At 37.5% G+C, this 14,837-nt stretch overlaps 1 protein-coding gene across 2 annotated transcripts; it reads left to right on the top strand.

Annotated features, from left to right (window-relative positions):
• The first annotated feature begins 388 nt into the window (after window positions 1–388).
• Window positions 389–14,123, top strand: LOC141716883 (uncharacterized). 2 transcript variants are annotated; one of them, XM_074519044.1, is made up of 3 exons: window positions 389–515; window positions 12,439–12,787; window positions 13,613–14,123. In XM_074519044.1, exons 2-3 carry the CDS (start codon window positions 12,484–12,486, stop codon window positions 13,807–13,809), a joined length of 501 nt encoding a protein of 166 aa, XP_074375145.1. In that variant the 5' UTR covers window positions 389–515; window positions 12,439–12,483; the 3' UTR covers window positions 13,810–14,123. The 2 variants fall into 2 exon arrangements, with proteins under 2 accessions (XP_074375145.1, XP_074375144.1); XM_074519043.1 differs by having other exon boundaries at window positions 13,610–14,123.
• Window positions 14,124–14,837: the final 714 nt, after the last annotated feature.

Below are 14,837 nucleotides of genomic sequence, written 5' to 3'. Positions count from 1 at the left end.
TGAGACTACCCAACACCTCTTGGTGTAGTGTTATCTTACTCGCTCTCTTTACGGGAGGTCTAGGGTTCGAAACTTGTCAAGGACAAGGGCAGCTGAGTACTAAATTGGAGGTTTAGGGCCCATAGACATTAAAACTTTGCTTTTTATGATTATCCTTTATAATTTATTTTTAAAAATTATATATGTTAGTTTATACATTTTAAATTTAATACAGTACTTCAAATATAAAATAAAATTAGAGATAGTTTAGGATATAATTATAATATTAATATATGTGTTGTGTCCCACGCACCTGAATCCCTAGATTATTTTATTTGTCGAACTTATGTATCCCAGCAATACGCACCCATGTTCTTGATTCTTAAAATTTATTTAGGTTTTGTACTGCATTAAGACATAAAGTTTACACAGCCGCCGCATAAAACTAAACTATTCGAGGAACATCACTGAATAAGATTCAGGTTTTCTGTTGTTCTCGGTCGATCTTTCATTCGGCGGTCTTAATTTCTTATGAGGTTAGCCTTTATTAAAGCTCTCTTTTTGAATTGATTGTGAATAAACATTTTAGCGGCCTTTTTATTTTGTCCGGTGATATGTTTTGGGTATCGCTTGCATTAACTTCAAATCTTTTGTTGAATTATATTTGGTAACTTGATATTCAACAAGTTGATTAAACTGTAGTCATGCTGAAATGGTTCATTATACATGAATCTTGTGTTATGATCGGTCAAATGGAGTAATGGGTACTAATTGAAGAGGTTTCAGGGCCATCTAATCTTTGTCTTCATGATTATCCTTTAATATTCATTTTTTTTATTCTTGGTATCTTTATCCATTAATTCCCTTCATTTGTTTTCCCTTGTAGCTTCCTAATTTCCCAAAATAATTTTTTTTTTGTTTGTTTATGAGAGCTGTCATATTTGGTTAATCGGCAGCTAGTATATGGATCAACACCATTCCCTCTAATAGCACAGCTAGAGTCCGACGAGAGTTTTAAATTTTAATTGTAATATTTGTATAACTGCATATAACTGTTTTTGAATCTTTAGTTATGTATGGATAAGTCTACATTTCATTATTGTTTGCTTAGTTAATCATTAGAGATAAGTATAAGAGACAATGTATCTTTTGACAAATAAATTAAATTTATATGTCAATTAGTTAATCAAAATTAGATTATGAAGAAGGAGGGGAAGAATAACTAAGCAACTTAGATAGAATTTGAGTTCCATAAGTTGATTAATCTGTTGCCTAAAACCACACAGTGATATACCAGGTCCAACAGCTAAAAACGACGTAAGCTCAAGGGCAAAAGAGTCTACAATGATATGAGAAATGTGTTATGAAAGTAGTGGGATGAAAGGGTTAAGGGTATCGAATTATCTTGTACATTAGTAGAGGGTTTGGAAGAGGCTGGCATCTAGAACATATAGTGGATTAATTAGTATATGTAGTTGTATTTTCTAGGTGACTCAGACGTTTGTTCTTATTTTACTTAGTAATATATTGCTCTTACTGTCCTAATTCGAACTGGCGGTTTGTTCTATATCGAAAAAACCCATTACAAGTGGTATTAGAGCCCTTTATCTATGGATCCTTCAACTGGTGCTCAATGAATCGATCAATTGGAAAAGAAAGCTAACAATATCGAAGAATCCATGGTTGACATTGTGGCTAAAAATGTTGAAACGGCGCTTAACTCTATGTGTCACTTGCTTACAAAGCTGATACTGGAGAATGGAGGGGCAAATGGAGAAAACCGATAAACAAATAAAGGAGTTGGATGCCCTTTCGATCCGATTGGAGGGTCAAATAAATCGTTCTCATGAAGCTCAATAACATATGATTAATATGATTCACAATAACCTGCTGAAATTCCACTCCGAAATACAATCCACGATGACTGGGTTAAAAACGTTTTATAGTACTGGCGGAGAGAAAAGCGAAGGAAGCATAAATCATGTCGGTTCTACATCTCTGGGACCACCTCGAATGTCTCATGGTAGTGGTGGGGGGCAAATAGGTACGAGGTTGGGAGTTAACACCGTGGAGAGAGGTGAGTATGGGGGTTTTGGTGGAGGAGCTGGTGGAGGGCCTGGGAATCAGAGATACAGAAAAATGAGCATGTCGATCTTTGATTTAACCCGATAGTTGGAGTTTACCAGTTGAACAATATTTCATATTTTATTGTTTATCCAAGGATGAAATGTTGGAAGCAGTGGTGGTTTCATTGGAAGGGAATGCCCTTTGTTGGTATATGAAAATATTCTTCCGGGCTAGTTTATTAATGTGTTGAAAAGATGATATGAAGGTGAAGGTCGGGCTATTGAATTCAGTTAGCCTAGACCAGATCATGGAACTGGAAGGAGGGGTACAAGGGAAACATACAGTAACCGGGGTGAGGAAGCATTAAGTGTTGTTTACGGGTCTCAAAACATGACTTAGATTTTTGTAATAAATTAATAAAAAAAACTTGTTCAAAACGTCACATGAGGTGCCGTTTTCTAACTTAACCAAAACGTGAGTTCAACTTGTGTTTTGGAGTGACATTCAGAACCATATTTTCGGGAAATGACATTTGCGGCATTTCTCTCCGAAATAGATTAAGGGTATTTTGTTAACTTACTCTGGATGTATCCTTAACCTATGTAATATCGTTTTAAACCAAAAAATAATAAAAATGTTGGTATTAACCGGGACGCGGAGGTGATCGACTGGTAGTTATAATGGACCCTGGTGTCAATCTAAAATTTTTTGCCACTGTCCGTGATGGAGAAATTGCATACGCAGGTAAGTGGGTCAGGGCAGTCTGAGGTCTCATCAGGTAATGGTGAAACGATTAAGGGGAATGATATTTGTAAAATTATGGTAGTCCATCTAGAAGGGAGAGTCGAAGTACATGCTGATTTTTAGTCTCCGGAAGTGGGTAATTCATAGGTGGTATTAAAAGTGCAATGGGTGAAAACATTGGGGTTGGTGATGTCAAATTGGAAAACCAAAAATATGAGTTTTGAAGTGGAGGGCAGGCCAATTACGATAATTATGAATCTTGCCTTAGTACATTCCAAAATCTCCTGAAAAGCGATGCATTTGAGTTTGTGGAAAGTAGGTGGAGGGTACTGAATCGATTGGAATCAGTTGGAATCCTCAACAAATAGTAGTGAGACTCTAGAGGAATGACTACTTAAGGTTCCCACGTATTTATCTCCTACTATCAGTCAATTTGGGGGTGTGTTTGATAATCCTCTGGGTTTACCTCCGAAAAGGAGGGCATGAACATGCTATTACTTTGAAATAAGGGAGTAACCCAGTTAGGGTTAAATCGTATCATTATACCCAAAGTCAAAAAGACGAAATTGAGCGACTAATACAAGAAATTCTAGGAACAGGACTTACTAAACCTTCTAAAAATCCCTTATTCCAGCCCAATGCTATTGGTAAAGAAAAAGACCCTCTATGGAGGTTTTGTGTTGATTATCATCTTTTAACAATGAGCCAGTACCTGATAAATATCCAAAACCTGTAATTCATGAGCTTCTGGGCGAATTACATGGACAAGGATTTTTTCAAAGTTTGATATTAAGGCGGGCTATCATCAAATACTCGTTAGCGTTAGGAGGAATACACAGATAAATACGAGACTCAATCTACCAATGCGGAGTACACACATAAAATATATGACGCGTAAAAACCACGTTCCAACTTGTCTTATTAATCCAAACAATTATCAATAATATAATCAATACATAACACCTTTATGGTGTTCCAACCTAATACTTAAGCCAAATAATGCTCAAGCATACAATCAAACAAGGATGCATAGGTCTAACAATACTTAAGCATTTGCTTACATGTGATACTTAAGTCTACATCTTGGCCACTCCTCTCATTCCTATCAAACACACTATGACTATGTATATATAGCCTTCACTAAACTTAACCGACAAGACATACCTACTCTGATAATAAAAGTAATTGTTTCCCCGTACAATTATTAACCAATCCCCTTATGATAATAATTATTACGCACACAATTATTATCCAGTACAATTATATCTTGTATCACCAAGCTCAGACTACCTATTGGGAAGATACCCATAAACAGCCTTCCGGACCCATGTTGGACACTACGAGTTCATTGTTATGCCGTTTGGACTCCCAAACGCACACTGCACCTTTTAGTCTTTATTGAATGATATATTTTCGCCCTTCTTACAAATGTCAGTTTTTGTGTTGTGATATATTGGTTTATATCAAGACAACGGAGGTCACTCGTCCATTTGACAGATTAAAAATGGAAATAATTTACCCTCTTGTTTTGGCAATGTCGGATTTTGAGAAGATTTTTGTGGCAGAAACCGATGTTTCCGGGTATGTATTTGGTGTTGTACTAATGCAAGATCAACGACCATTGGCTTTTTTTAGTAAATTATTGGGCTCCCAGGCATAAACAATATCCATCTATGAAAAGGAATTGATGGCCATATGTTTGGCCACCCAGAAATGGAAACATTTTCTGCTAGGAAGGCATTTTATTGTTAGGACATATCAGCAGAGTTCAAAGCATTTGATGTTGCAGCGTGAAATTAATGTGGAGTATCAAAAATGGGTCAGGAAGTTATTAGGGTTCGACTTTGAGGTACAATATAAGCCAGATATTACTAACAAAGCAGCAGATACATTGTCGCGAAAAAACAGTGGAGGCGGTTTGTTTGGAGGCTAAGGTGACCACTACAACTGTTAAATGGGGATGAGTTAAGGATGCTACTTTACAATTTATTTTCCAAGGATTGCAGTCGGGGGTTATATCTATCTGAGAATAAGCTACTCTACAAACGACGTATGGTAATTCCCAAAAATTCAAATATCCATATATTTTTATGGAGAGAGTATCATGAACTTATTTTAGGAAGGCAGGAGACTAGTATTGGGCGGGATGGCATCGCGATGTGACTCTCCATATGCAATAGTGTGTAACTTGTGAGCAACAAAAATCTTCATAATAGTCCCCTGCGGGGTTGTTGCAGCCATTGCACATTGCCACAACAATTTGACATGACATTTCCATGGATTTCACGGACGGACTGCCCCTGTCTTGGGATGTAATTCTATACCGGTATTGGTGGATAGATTGGCCAAATACGCGCATTTCATCAGACTCAAACATCATTACAGCGCAGTGACATTAATGGAGGAAGCATTTATCAAAGAAATAGTAAGGTTATAGGGTTTTCCATCATCAATTGTTTTTATGGGGATCGAATATTCTTGAGCACTTTTTGAAAAGAGTTGTTTGGGGTACAAGGTACGGCTTTGAACGGAGCACGGCATATCACCCCCAAGCCGACAGCCAAACTGAAATTGTAAAAAAATGCGTAGAAACATATCTGAAGTATTTTATAGGCGAGAAACCAAAATCTAGGGCTCGATGGTTGTCGTGGCCTAAGTTCTCCTAAAACACACCCATTCACAATTCAACAAAAAGCAGTCCCTTCAAGGGGGTGCACGGTTGTGATCCACCACAACTCGCACGTGTTGCACTTCCACTTTATTAAAGCTCAGCAACGTATGAAAGTGTTAGCTGATACCAACAAGTGTATCTATGCCTACAGTCGTACTGTCAAAGCTCAGTAGCTCATCGTCCATATGAAAAGCTAGCCACCATTTTTATGGACCTTTTTCTATCACTCGGTCCATAGGTAAAATAAGTTACAAGTTGGATTCCATTGTCGAGTAGAATTCACTAGGTATTTCATGTTTCTTAACTCAATGGATCTATTAGAACAACCCCTCTTTCATCCTAGATTCCGGCACAACTCACACTAGGCATGAAAGCAGCTGGAAAATTCTACTCATTCAACTCTGGAGGAAGCTTTAATTCAGTGGAAAGGGCTTCCGGTCTTTGAAGCCACCTGGGAAGATACTAATCAATATTTTTCTTCCTTCCACCTTGAGGACAAGATGAGTGTGAGGGAGAGGGTCATGTGAAATACCAGGCCCAACAGTTAAATTGTATACACGACGTAAGCCCAAGGGCAAAAGAGTCAATAATAAAATGGAAAATGTATTATGAAAGCAGTAGGAGGAAAGGATTTGGGGCATCGAATTATCTTGTATACCGGTAGAGGGTTTGAGAGACTAGCACCTCGAAGATCCGGTCGATTAATTTGTATTTATAGTAGTATTATCTGGTGACTCGGACGATTGTTTGTCAATTTAGTGCCTTAATTTGAACTGATAGTTTGTTTAATATCAAAAAGACTATCAAAAAAATCATTACACACACGTACCAAGACCATGGCCAAGTCTCAGTTGATTTGTCTGGCCTAGGGGACCAACCAAACCAAGGAGAAAATTTCAGAATAGGTCATCATGGAATTAAATCCAAACTCAATGCTATGAAAACTGAACCAAACTAATAAATATCAAACTAATTTGTTTTGGGCTGTTTGGTCAATTTTGGAATAAAGTTGTTTATTCCTGATGGGTAAATCAAAGCTTTACTTAATATAACTCACACACTTTGTTATGAATTTAGAGAGAACAAGATATACCAGAATGACTTACATCATGTTATTATGCAAATAATACAAATAAATAGAAATATGCTGCAATTGTGAGTTATAGACTAAGAAACTAGGAAGCCACTATCCTAATATAAATGAACTACCTGTTTATTTCTCAACTACTACTCCTGCAAATTCTCCACCTCATGTAGACTTATTCAGCTGATGATCTGGAATACAGACAATGCCATAACGGAAACAAAGTGAATAAAGACACAAGTTTAGATTAAACAAACAAATCTCCCCTGTAACCTAAACTTGCCCAGTTAAATCCTTAACTCCAAGAAGCCTCCTCATTTTTTCGAACTTAAATATTGCCAGTGATTTTGGTAAAACATTTGCACGCTGGTTCTCAGAGCTTACATGCTTCAACACAATCTCTCCTATTTCAACGCACTCACGAATAATAGTACCGGATGTCTATATGTTTGCTGCGGCCATGAAACACCGGATTTTTGGCTAAGTCGATGGCTGATCTGTTGTCTATATATAACACCACATGACCCATCTTTTTACCTGTTACTTCAATGAGTAAATTCTTTAACTAGATGGCTTGACAGGTTGCTGCAATTGTAGCCGTAAACTCGGCTTCACAAGAACTCAGAGCTACACACCTTTGCTTCTGGGACACCCATGTGATTAAACTTTCATTCAGAAAAAATGCCATACCTCCTGTACTTTTTCTATCATCAACGTGGCCTGCCAAGTCGCTAGCCGAATATCCAGTTAACATATTATTCCTGCTATCTTCAGTATATGTAAGACCAAAGTCCAATGTTCCTCTAATATACCGCATAATACACTTAGCAGCATTTAAATAAACTGTCGTTGGTGTCTCCATGAACCTGCTAATAATTCCAACAGAGAAGGCAATGTCTGGTCTGGTATGGACAAGGTATTGTAGACCTCCAACTATGCTCTTAAAATAAGTCGCATCTAACTTTTTGCCTCCTTGGTCCTTCGTGATAACCTCCTTTGGTTCCATAGGATACCTTGTTGGATTGTAATCCCCTAAACCAGCTTTCTCCAAGATCCTTTTTGCATATACTGTCTGTCTCAATTCTATATAACCTGGACGTTGATTAACCTCAATTCCGAGATAGTGTGACGGTAAAACGAGATCACTCATTTCAAAACGCTCATTCATTTGCTTCTTGAACTGCTCTATGATCGAATTCTGTGTTCCAGTTATTAATAAGTCATCTACGTATACTGCTATAATCAATGTTTCCTCCCCAAACTTTTTCGTGTAAACCGCAAGCTCATAAGGACACCTAACAAAATCAAGTTCCTCGAGGAACTTGTTCAATTTTGCATACCAAGCTCGGGGTGCTTGGCGCAACCCGTACAGGGCCTTGCACAATTTATAGACCAGATGCTCTTTACCCTTCTTAAAAAAACCTTCGGGTTGTGAAACATACACCTCTTCCTCGATTTCCCCATTTAAAAATGCCGTCTTCATATCGAGATGGTTAACTTCCCACTTATTCTTTGCTGCAAGAGCGAGAAGCAGTCGTACAGTTTCTAAGCGAGTAACTGGGGCAAAAATTTCTTCAAAATCAATCAATTTTCTTTGTACATACCTTTTGCCACAATTCTTGCTTTATGCTTTACAATATTCCCACTGGTGTTTCTCTTTACCTTATAAACCCATTTAAGATCAATAGACTTTTGCCCAGCTGGGAGTGTTGTCAATTTCCACGTGTTTCGTTCAACTGCCTCCAGTTCCTTTTCCATAGCTTCTCTCCATCTCTTGTCTTTCGATGCCTGTTGGTAACTTACTGGTTCATTTGCTGCTGTAAAATATAGCTCATCGCCCTGTAATTCAATTTCTTCCGTGTTGGCATATACCTCAACAAGCGTTTTATAATTTTGAACTTCACTACTCGCTTCTGATCCAGAAGTCGAATTTGTAACACTTGTGGACTCTGTTCCAAATTCAATACTTTGTGTATTTTCGGATTCTCCAAGAGTTCTTACCAGCATTAAAACTTTGTGTACTGCTCTCTCCCATTGTTTCGCCTCCCCCAGAATCAGCAGTACCAAATACCACAAACGTTTCCTTTTGTGACATAGAGTCCTCATCATTCTGGTTCCAAGACCACGATTTTTGCTCCTAAAAAACTACATCCCTGCTTACATAAATTTTCTTACTCACTGGATCATATAAACGATAAGCCTTCATTCTAGGCTCCTTCCCCAAATGTATTGCCATTTTGCTTCTGTCATCTAACTTCTTCATGTTTACACTTGGTATACGCATATGTGCCATACAGCCAAATACACGGATGTGCCCAATGTGAGGTTTCATTCCAGACCAAGCCTCATACGGGGTGACACCGGACACAACACGTGTGGGTAACCTGTTAAAGAGATATATAGTGTGGCGAATTGCCTCTCCTCAAAAGTAACAAGGCAACTGCATCTCCTTTAACAAACACCTCGCCATCTCAATCATGGTCCTGTTTCTCCGTTCAACAACCCCGTTTTGCTGGGGTGAGTAAGGTGTTGTGTATTGTCTAGTGATACCATTCTCCTCGCAGTAACTAATGAATTCTTTTGAACAAAATTCTCCTCCTCAGTCGGTTCTGAAAGTTTTAATCTTTTTCTCCGGTCCATCTTCAACTTGAGCTAGAAACTTTCTGAATGCCTCAAAAGCCTCATCCTTCGATTTCAACAGGTATGCCCACATAACCCGACTGTAATCATCAACTAGCAAAAACACATACTTTCTCTCAGCCTTTGTTGATGGCATAACCGGACCACACAAGTCACCGTGCACTAACTCCAAAACTTTCGTGGCACTGTAATTTGATTGGAGCGGGTATGATTTTTGCGTTTGTTTTGACATAAGGCAGCCCGTGCAGACTTCCTTGGGGTGATTTAACTTTGGTAAACCGTATGAAATCTGTTTTGAGGCCATCTGAACCATTGCATTGAAATTCACATGTCCCAAACGGGAGTGCCACAACCACTCTGGACTATTTCTTTCAGATAACAAGCAACTGTAATCAATAGGTTCAAGAATAATTTTGTACAACCTGTTAAATGACCTCTTTACTTTCATCAACAATTTATCTTGCTTATCTCGAATCCACAAATATTCACCACTTAATATTATTTTATACCCATCTTCTGATAAATGACCGAGACTAATTATATTACTTCGAAGAGAGGAAATATAGTATACCTGGTGAAGAATCATCTCCTCTCCTATTTTGCACTTGATTGCTATAGATCCCATTCCCTTTATATGAACAACTGAACCATCTCCAAATTTCACTTGCCCCGTTATTTCTTTGTTCAGCTCCTTGAATTTTGATCTTTGCCCGGTCATGTGGTTGCTTACTCCGTTGTCTAAATACCACAGGTTTGACATAAATTTATTTTCTTCTTCATTTTGATTCAGCCTTGGACTAACCTTGTCTTCATTTAACATCAGAGCATTGCCTTTGTCATTCTCCTTCTCCGCGAGAAGCAGCGCCGGTTCATCATCGGGTATTTGTGCAATATTCACTTCTTCTTTGAATTCCTTGTCGCGTTTGGGCTTTTTACACTCTACTGCAAAATGAACGTTCCCCAAACAATTAAAACATCTGACTTTACTTTTGTCATGAACACCTCGAGTATCTCCCTTTCCTTTGTATCTATGATAAGAACCATCTGTCCTGTTTGAGCGCCTCAGCTATTCGTCCCTGGTGAGCAGAAGTTTACTCTCTTCCTTATCTTTCTTTCTCCACTCTTCTTCAGTGAGAAGGAGTTGACTAGTACCTCCAGTGGTTTCAGTTTGTCCACGTAGTCTCTCGTCATGTGCTTTTAATGACCCAATTACCTCTTCGATGGTCATCTTCTCGAGATCACCAAACTGTTTGATTGCAGACGTGATCTGCAAAAACTTTTATGGCATCGCTCGCAATACTTTCTTTACTACGTACGACTCATCCATTTCATCTCCCAGTGCACGAATATTGGTTACCAAACCATTCAATTTCATGCAAAAATCGTCAAGAGACTCAGAATCTCTCATTTTCATCGACTCAAACTCCGATCTTAAGGTCTGAATCCTCGCTGTCTTCACTCGTTCTACGCCCTGGCACAAAACTTTCACTGCCTCCCATGCCTTTTTTGCTGTCTCCTTCTCAGCAATGGACAGCAATACGTCTTCAGGTATACCTTGATAAATGGAAGCTAATGCCATAATGTCCCTCTTTTCTTCAACAGCAGTTCTAGAACCAGATTTTATTTTCACGGCTTCCCAGATTCCGTGAGCCTGCATGTTCACTTTCATCTTCAACGCCCACACTGTATAATTTCCTCTAGTCAGCATGGGGTATGTCAAGCCAAATGTGCCCTCCTTGTTCTTTTTTGTCTCCATAGTTAATGTCTTTGGCATACACTTGGGCATCAACTAAAGAAATTAAGGCTCTGATACCAGATTGATGGGTAAATCAAAGCTTTACTTAATATAACTCACACACTTTGTTATGAATTTAGAGAGAACAAGATACACCAGAACGACTTACATTATGTTATTATGCAAAAAATACAGATAAATAGAAATATGCTGTAACTGTGAGCTAAAAACTAGGAAACTAGGAAGCCAATATCCTAATACAAATGAACTACCCGTTTATTTCTCAACTACTACTCCTGCAAATTCTCCACCTCATGTAGACTTATTCAGCTGATGTCATGTAGACTTATTCAGCTGATGATCTGGAATACAGACAATGCCATAACGGAAACAAAGTGAATAAAGACACAAGTTTAGATTAAACCAACAATTCCTAAGCCCTATGACCATGGTCTGAGAGCGAAAAATGTTTTGGTTAATCTATTACATTATTATTATGAATTACGAGTTTTAGGGCCAATGTTTTTATTTAAATGATCATATAAATTAGTAAAAAAATATGTGAATCGATCATATATTTAAGAGTTATTCGCAAAATGCATCTCATTGGTTTTGTTGAAATACACTTTTTTACCTATACTTTGCATCTCTTTATTATTTTTGGCACGATAATTTTGCAGCCTTTCCGTTAAGTTTTCTAAGGGGTATTTTAGGATCATATAAATTAATTAAAAAAATAAAGTGAATTGATCATATGTTAAATTAGCTACCTCTATTTAACCTCTTAAATGTTTGTTACATCTTTTTATCATTATCTACCAGTTGCAAAACAATCTGTGTTCCTATATGTATGCATGCAGCAACATGATCTTCAACACAAATAATCAACAGCAGACAATATCTAGATATCAGATGTCTTCGTTGTGGTTGTGGACCATGATAGCTGTTTATCCTGTCGTAAACTGGTGTAAGAGCGAAGTTTCTAACAACTAAACATGTGTCTCTTCTTATATTTAAACCCAAGGCCTTGTATATCTTTGTTCAATATTTTGATTATTGTATAGCAGTTGCAGAACATTCTGTACCCATTTCTGTATGAACCTTCCACTCATGTTCTTAACACAGATAAGCAGTAGTGGATAGTATCTGGATTTTGATGTCTTCATTGTGGTCATGGATCACAATTAATGTTTTTCATAGGGTAACAATGTAAGAGTAATGTTGCAAAGTAATTAAAGGAGTGTGTCTTTGTATTTTGAATCGGCTTTCAACCATACAATGAAAGAGTAAAGTTGCAAAGTAATTAAAGGAGTGTGTCTTTGTATTTTGAATCGGCTTTCAACCATATTTTACCCTATATGTGGTTTATTTTAGTAGGTAACTTCATATTACTGACTGAAGAACATGGTCTGAATAAGGTGGATAATGTGGGTAAAACATAAGTAGGACACGAAAAACACTGTATTGGATAACAAATCAAGTCTTAGGCTTTAGGTTACTAGATACTTTCTGTTCCAGGTAAAGGATTGCGACGGGATTGCAGGAAGTTCACAATCAGTTGATATGGACACAGATAATTTTCCTGCATTGATGAGTCAAAATGAAGTTCTTTCACCTGATGAGATGAAGGAATCTCCAAGGAGAAGTGAGATTGATACCGAAGCTCTTGCCGATGATGACTACATTGCAGCAGAGCTAGATAAAGTTAGAAACATGACCCCCCAGGAAGCTGATGCAGCTAAATCTGAAGCATACGTAAAAGCTCGTGTGGCAATGTCGGAGGCATATGATGCAACTTTTAAGGTTGAAAACGTAGTTAGCCATGTTCGAGCCATGCTTGAGTCTGTTAAAAAGTATTCCAGAACTGGTAAATCATCTTTCAGTTATAGTGCTTGAGTTTTTTATTATGTTTACTGTCATTTCTGAAAATGGCTGAAAACAAATGTTACATGGACTGCAGGTTATTAAGTTCATGGACTAGAACGTGTTAACTTAAGGGCCTCTTAGTTTAAATAATATTATTAGTAGATATTATATGTAATCTATCACTTTAATATAGATCTTTTTGTGTAGATATAAAATGCAATAATGCTATTTCTTAATAGTTCAGATAATTATAATCTTTTTTAAATACATGTTTGTACAAGATGTTGATTTAAAATATTAGCGTTCTTACAACTTGAAAGAAGAAAACAACTTTTTGGATATTTTATAACGAGAGTGTTAATAGAAAATGTGAGAAGATTTTATTTGGGTATGATATGCAAATAAGCTGTTTTCTAGGAGAAACTTTTCATGAAAGTCAAGTTTGGAAGAATAGTCAGACATGATTTTTTATGGTGTGCCCAAGGGCACACAATAGTCACAAACTCCCATGAAAATGGACTCTTCTTATTAGTGGTTGAATAATAAATGTTAATGGCCCCCTGCATTCACATCAATTCCACCAATAAGAAGAGCGCATTTTTATTGGAATTAGTGACTAATGTGTGCCCTTGAGCACACATTAGAAAGACCGTTTCTGATATACTGTTAATGGATTATTTAGAAGGGTAGAAAGATTTTGAAATACCGGCATATGCGGGGTACATAAAAGATTTTCCTTTCTTGCCGTATTGAAAGTTTCTTTTGCACTTGCTTTTATCTTTAACACTATAACCTCTCTCTCATTTTACATGGGAATTTGAAGCAGAGTTAGAGAAGATATGGAGTCCTCAAACTCCATGGGAAGCTTTAAAGGAAGCCTTTGAAAGGTGTGAAGCTGCAACGCGGGAGCTAATTGCTGCACAATACACTGCAGACAAGTTAATTAGGCTTCTTAATGCCATATCGAGGGCTTGTGAAAAACGTCCCATGGTTGGTAAGGCATCATCCAGTTGTTACACTTGAGCTTATTTATATTTCCTATTACCTCTAAAGATAATTGTCAAAAAGAATTAACCGGACTGCCGTTTATTGTTAATGTGGATATGTTGTATTTAGAGTAGTAGTCTGTATTACTCTACGGAAGTGCAAATACATAGTCTGACAAGAAAAATATTTAAACATTAGGCAACATTAGTGTTGTAACAATCTCTGTGTTGCGTTGTTGAAAGTTACTCCCTCCACTTGCCCTTATGTAAGCTCCATTAATGGAGCTTACTTGAGTTATTACCAAACATTCTATATTGAATAAGAAGAATACAGTGTATCTTACGGAAGAAGTCAGTGAGAGATTTATACTACATACAAGGTCTTATATATAATGCTACCTTCCCTCTATATCTAATATCTGTAATTAACTTTTAATTTGAGCTGAGCTGGCAATCTCTGAACTGTCATTTTTGTCCTGTAGTGAGCGAAGCCTCAATCTTATTTACCTATTTATTTACATCATCTCCCCTCAAGCTTGGAGGTTCAAACAAATTAAGAACCCCAAGCTTGGACAACAGATGTTGAACAGCATAAGAAGGCAGAGGCTTGGTAAAGAGGTCTACTGGTTGATCTTTTGAAGCAATGTAAGCAGTTGAAATAACTCTTTTCTGTTATTTCTTACGCACAAGATGACAATCAATCTCGATGTGCTTTGTGCATTCATGAATAACGGGATTAACAGCTATATACATAGCAGATTTGTTATCACAGTAAAGTTGAACAGGCTGAAACTCCTTAAAACCAAGCTCATGAAACAGATTAAGCAACCAAGTAATTTCACAGCAAACATCAGCCAATGCGCGATATTCTGCTTCAGCTGATGATCGTGAAACAATGTGTTGTTTATTAGCCTTCCAGGATAGTAAAGAATTACCCAATGTAACACAATAGCCAGTAAGTGACTGTCTGGTAAGTGGACATCCACCCCAGTCAGCATCAGCGAATGCAGTTAAGGACAATGAGCTTGAAGCGGATAAAAGAATACCCTGACCCAGTGAATGTTT

The sequence above is a fragment of the Apium graveolens genome, chromosome 4 (genome assembly GCF_009905375.1).
Source record: "Apium graveolens cultivar Ventura chromosome 4, ASM990537v1, whole genome shotgun sequence".
Lineage (NCBI taxonomy): Eukaryota > Viridiplantae > Streptophyta > Magnoliopsida > Apiales > Apiaceae > Apium > Apium graveolens.
Note: the sequence above shows the minus strand (reverse complement) of the source record. Positions and strands in the feature narration are given on the sequence as shown.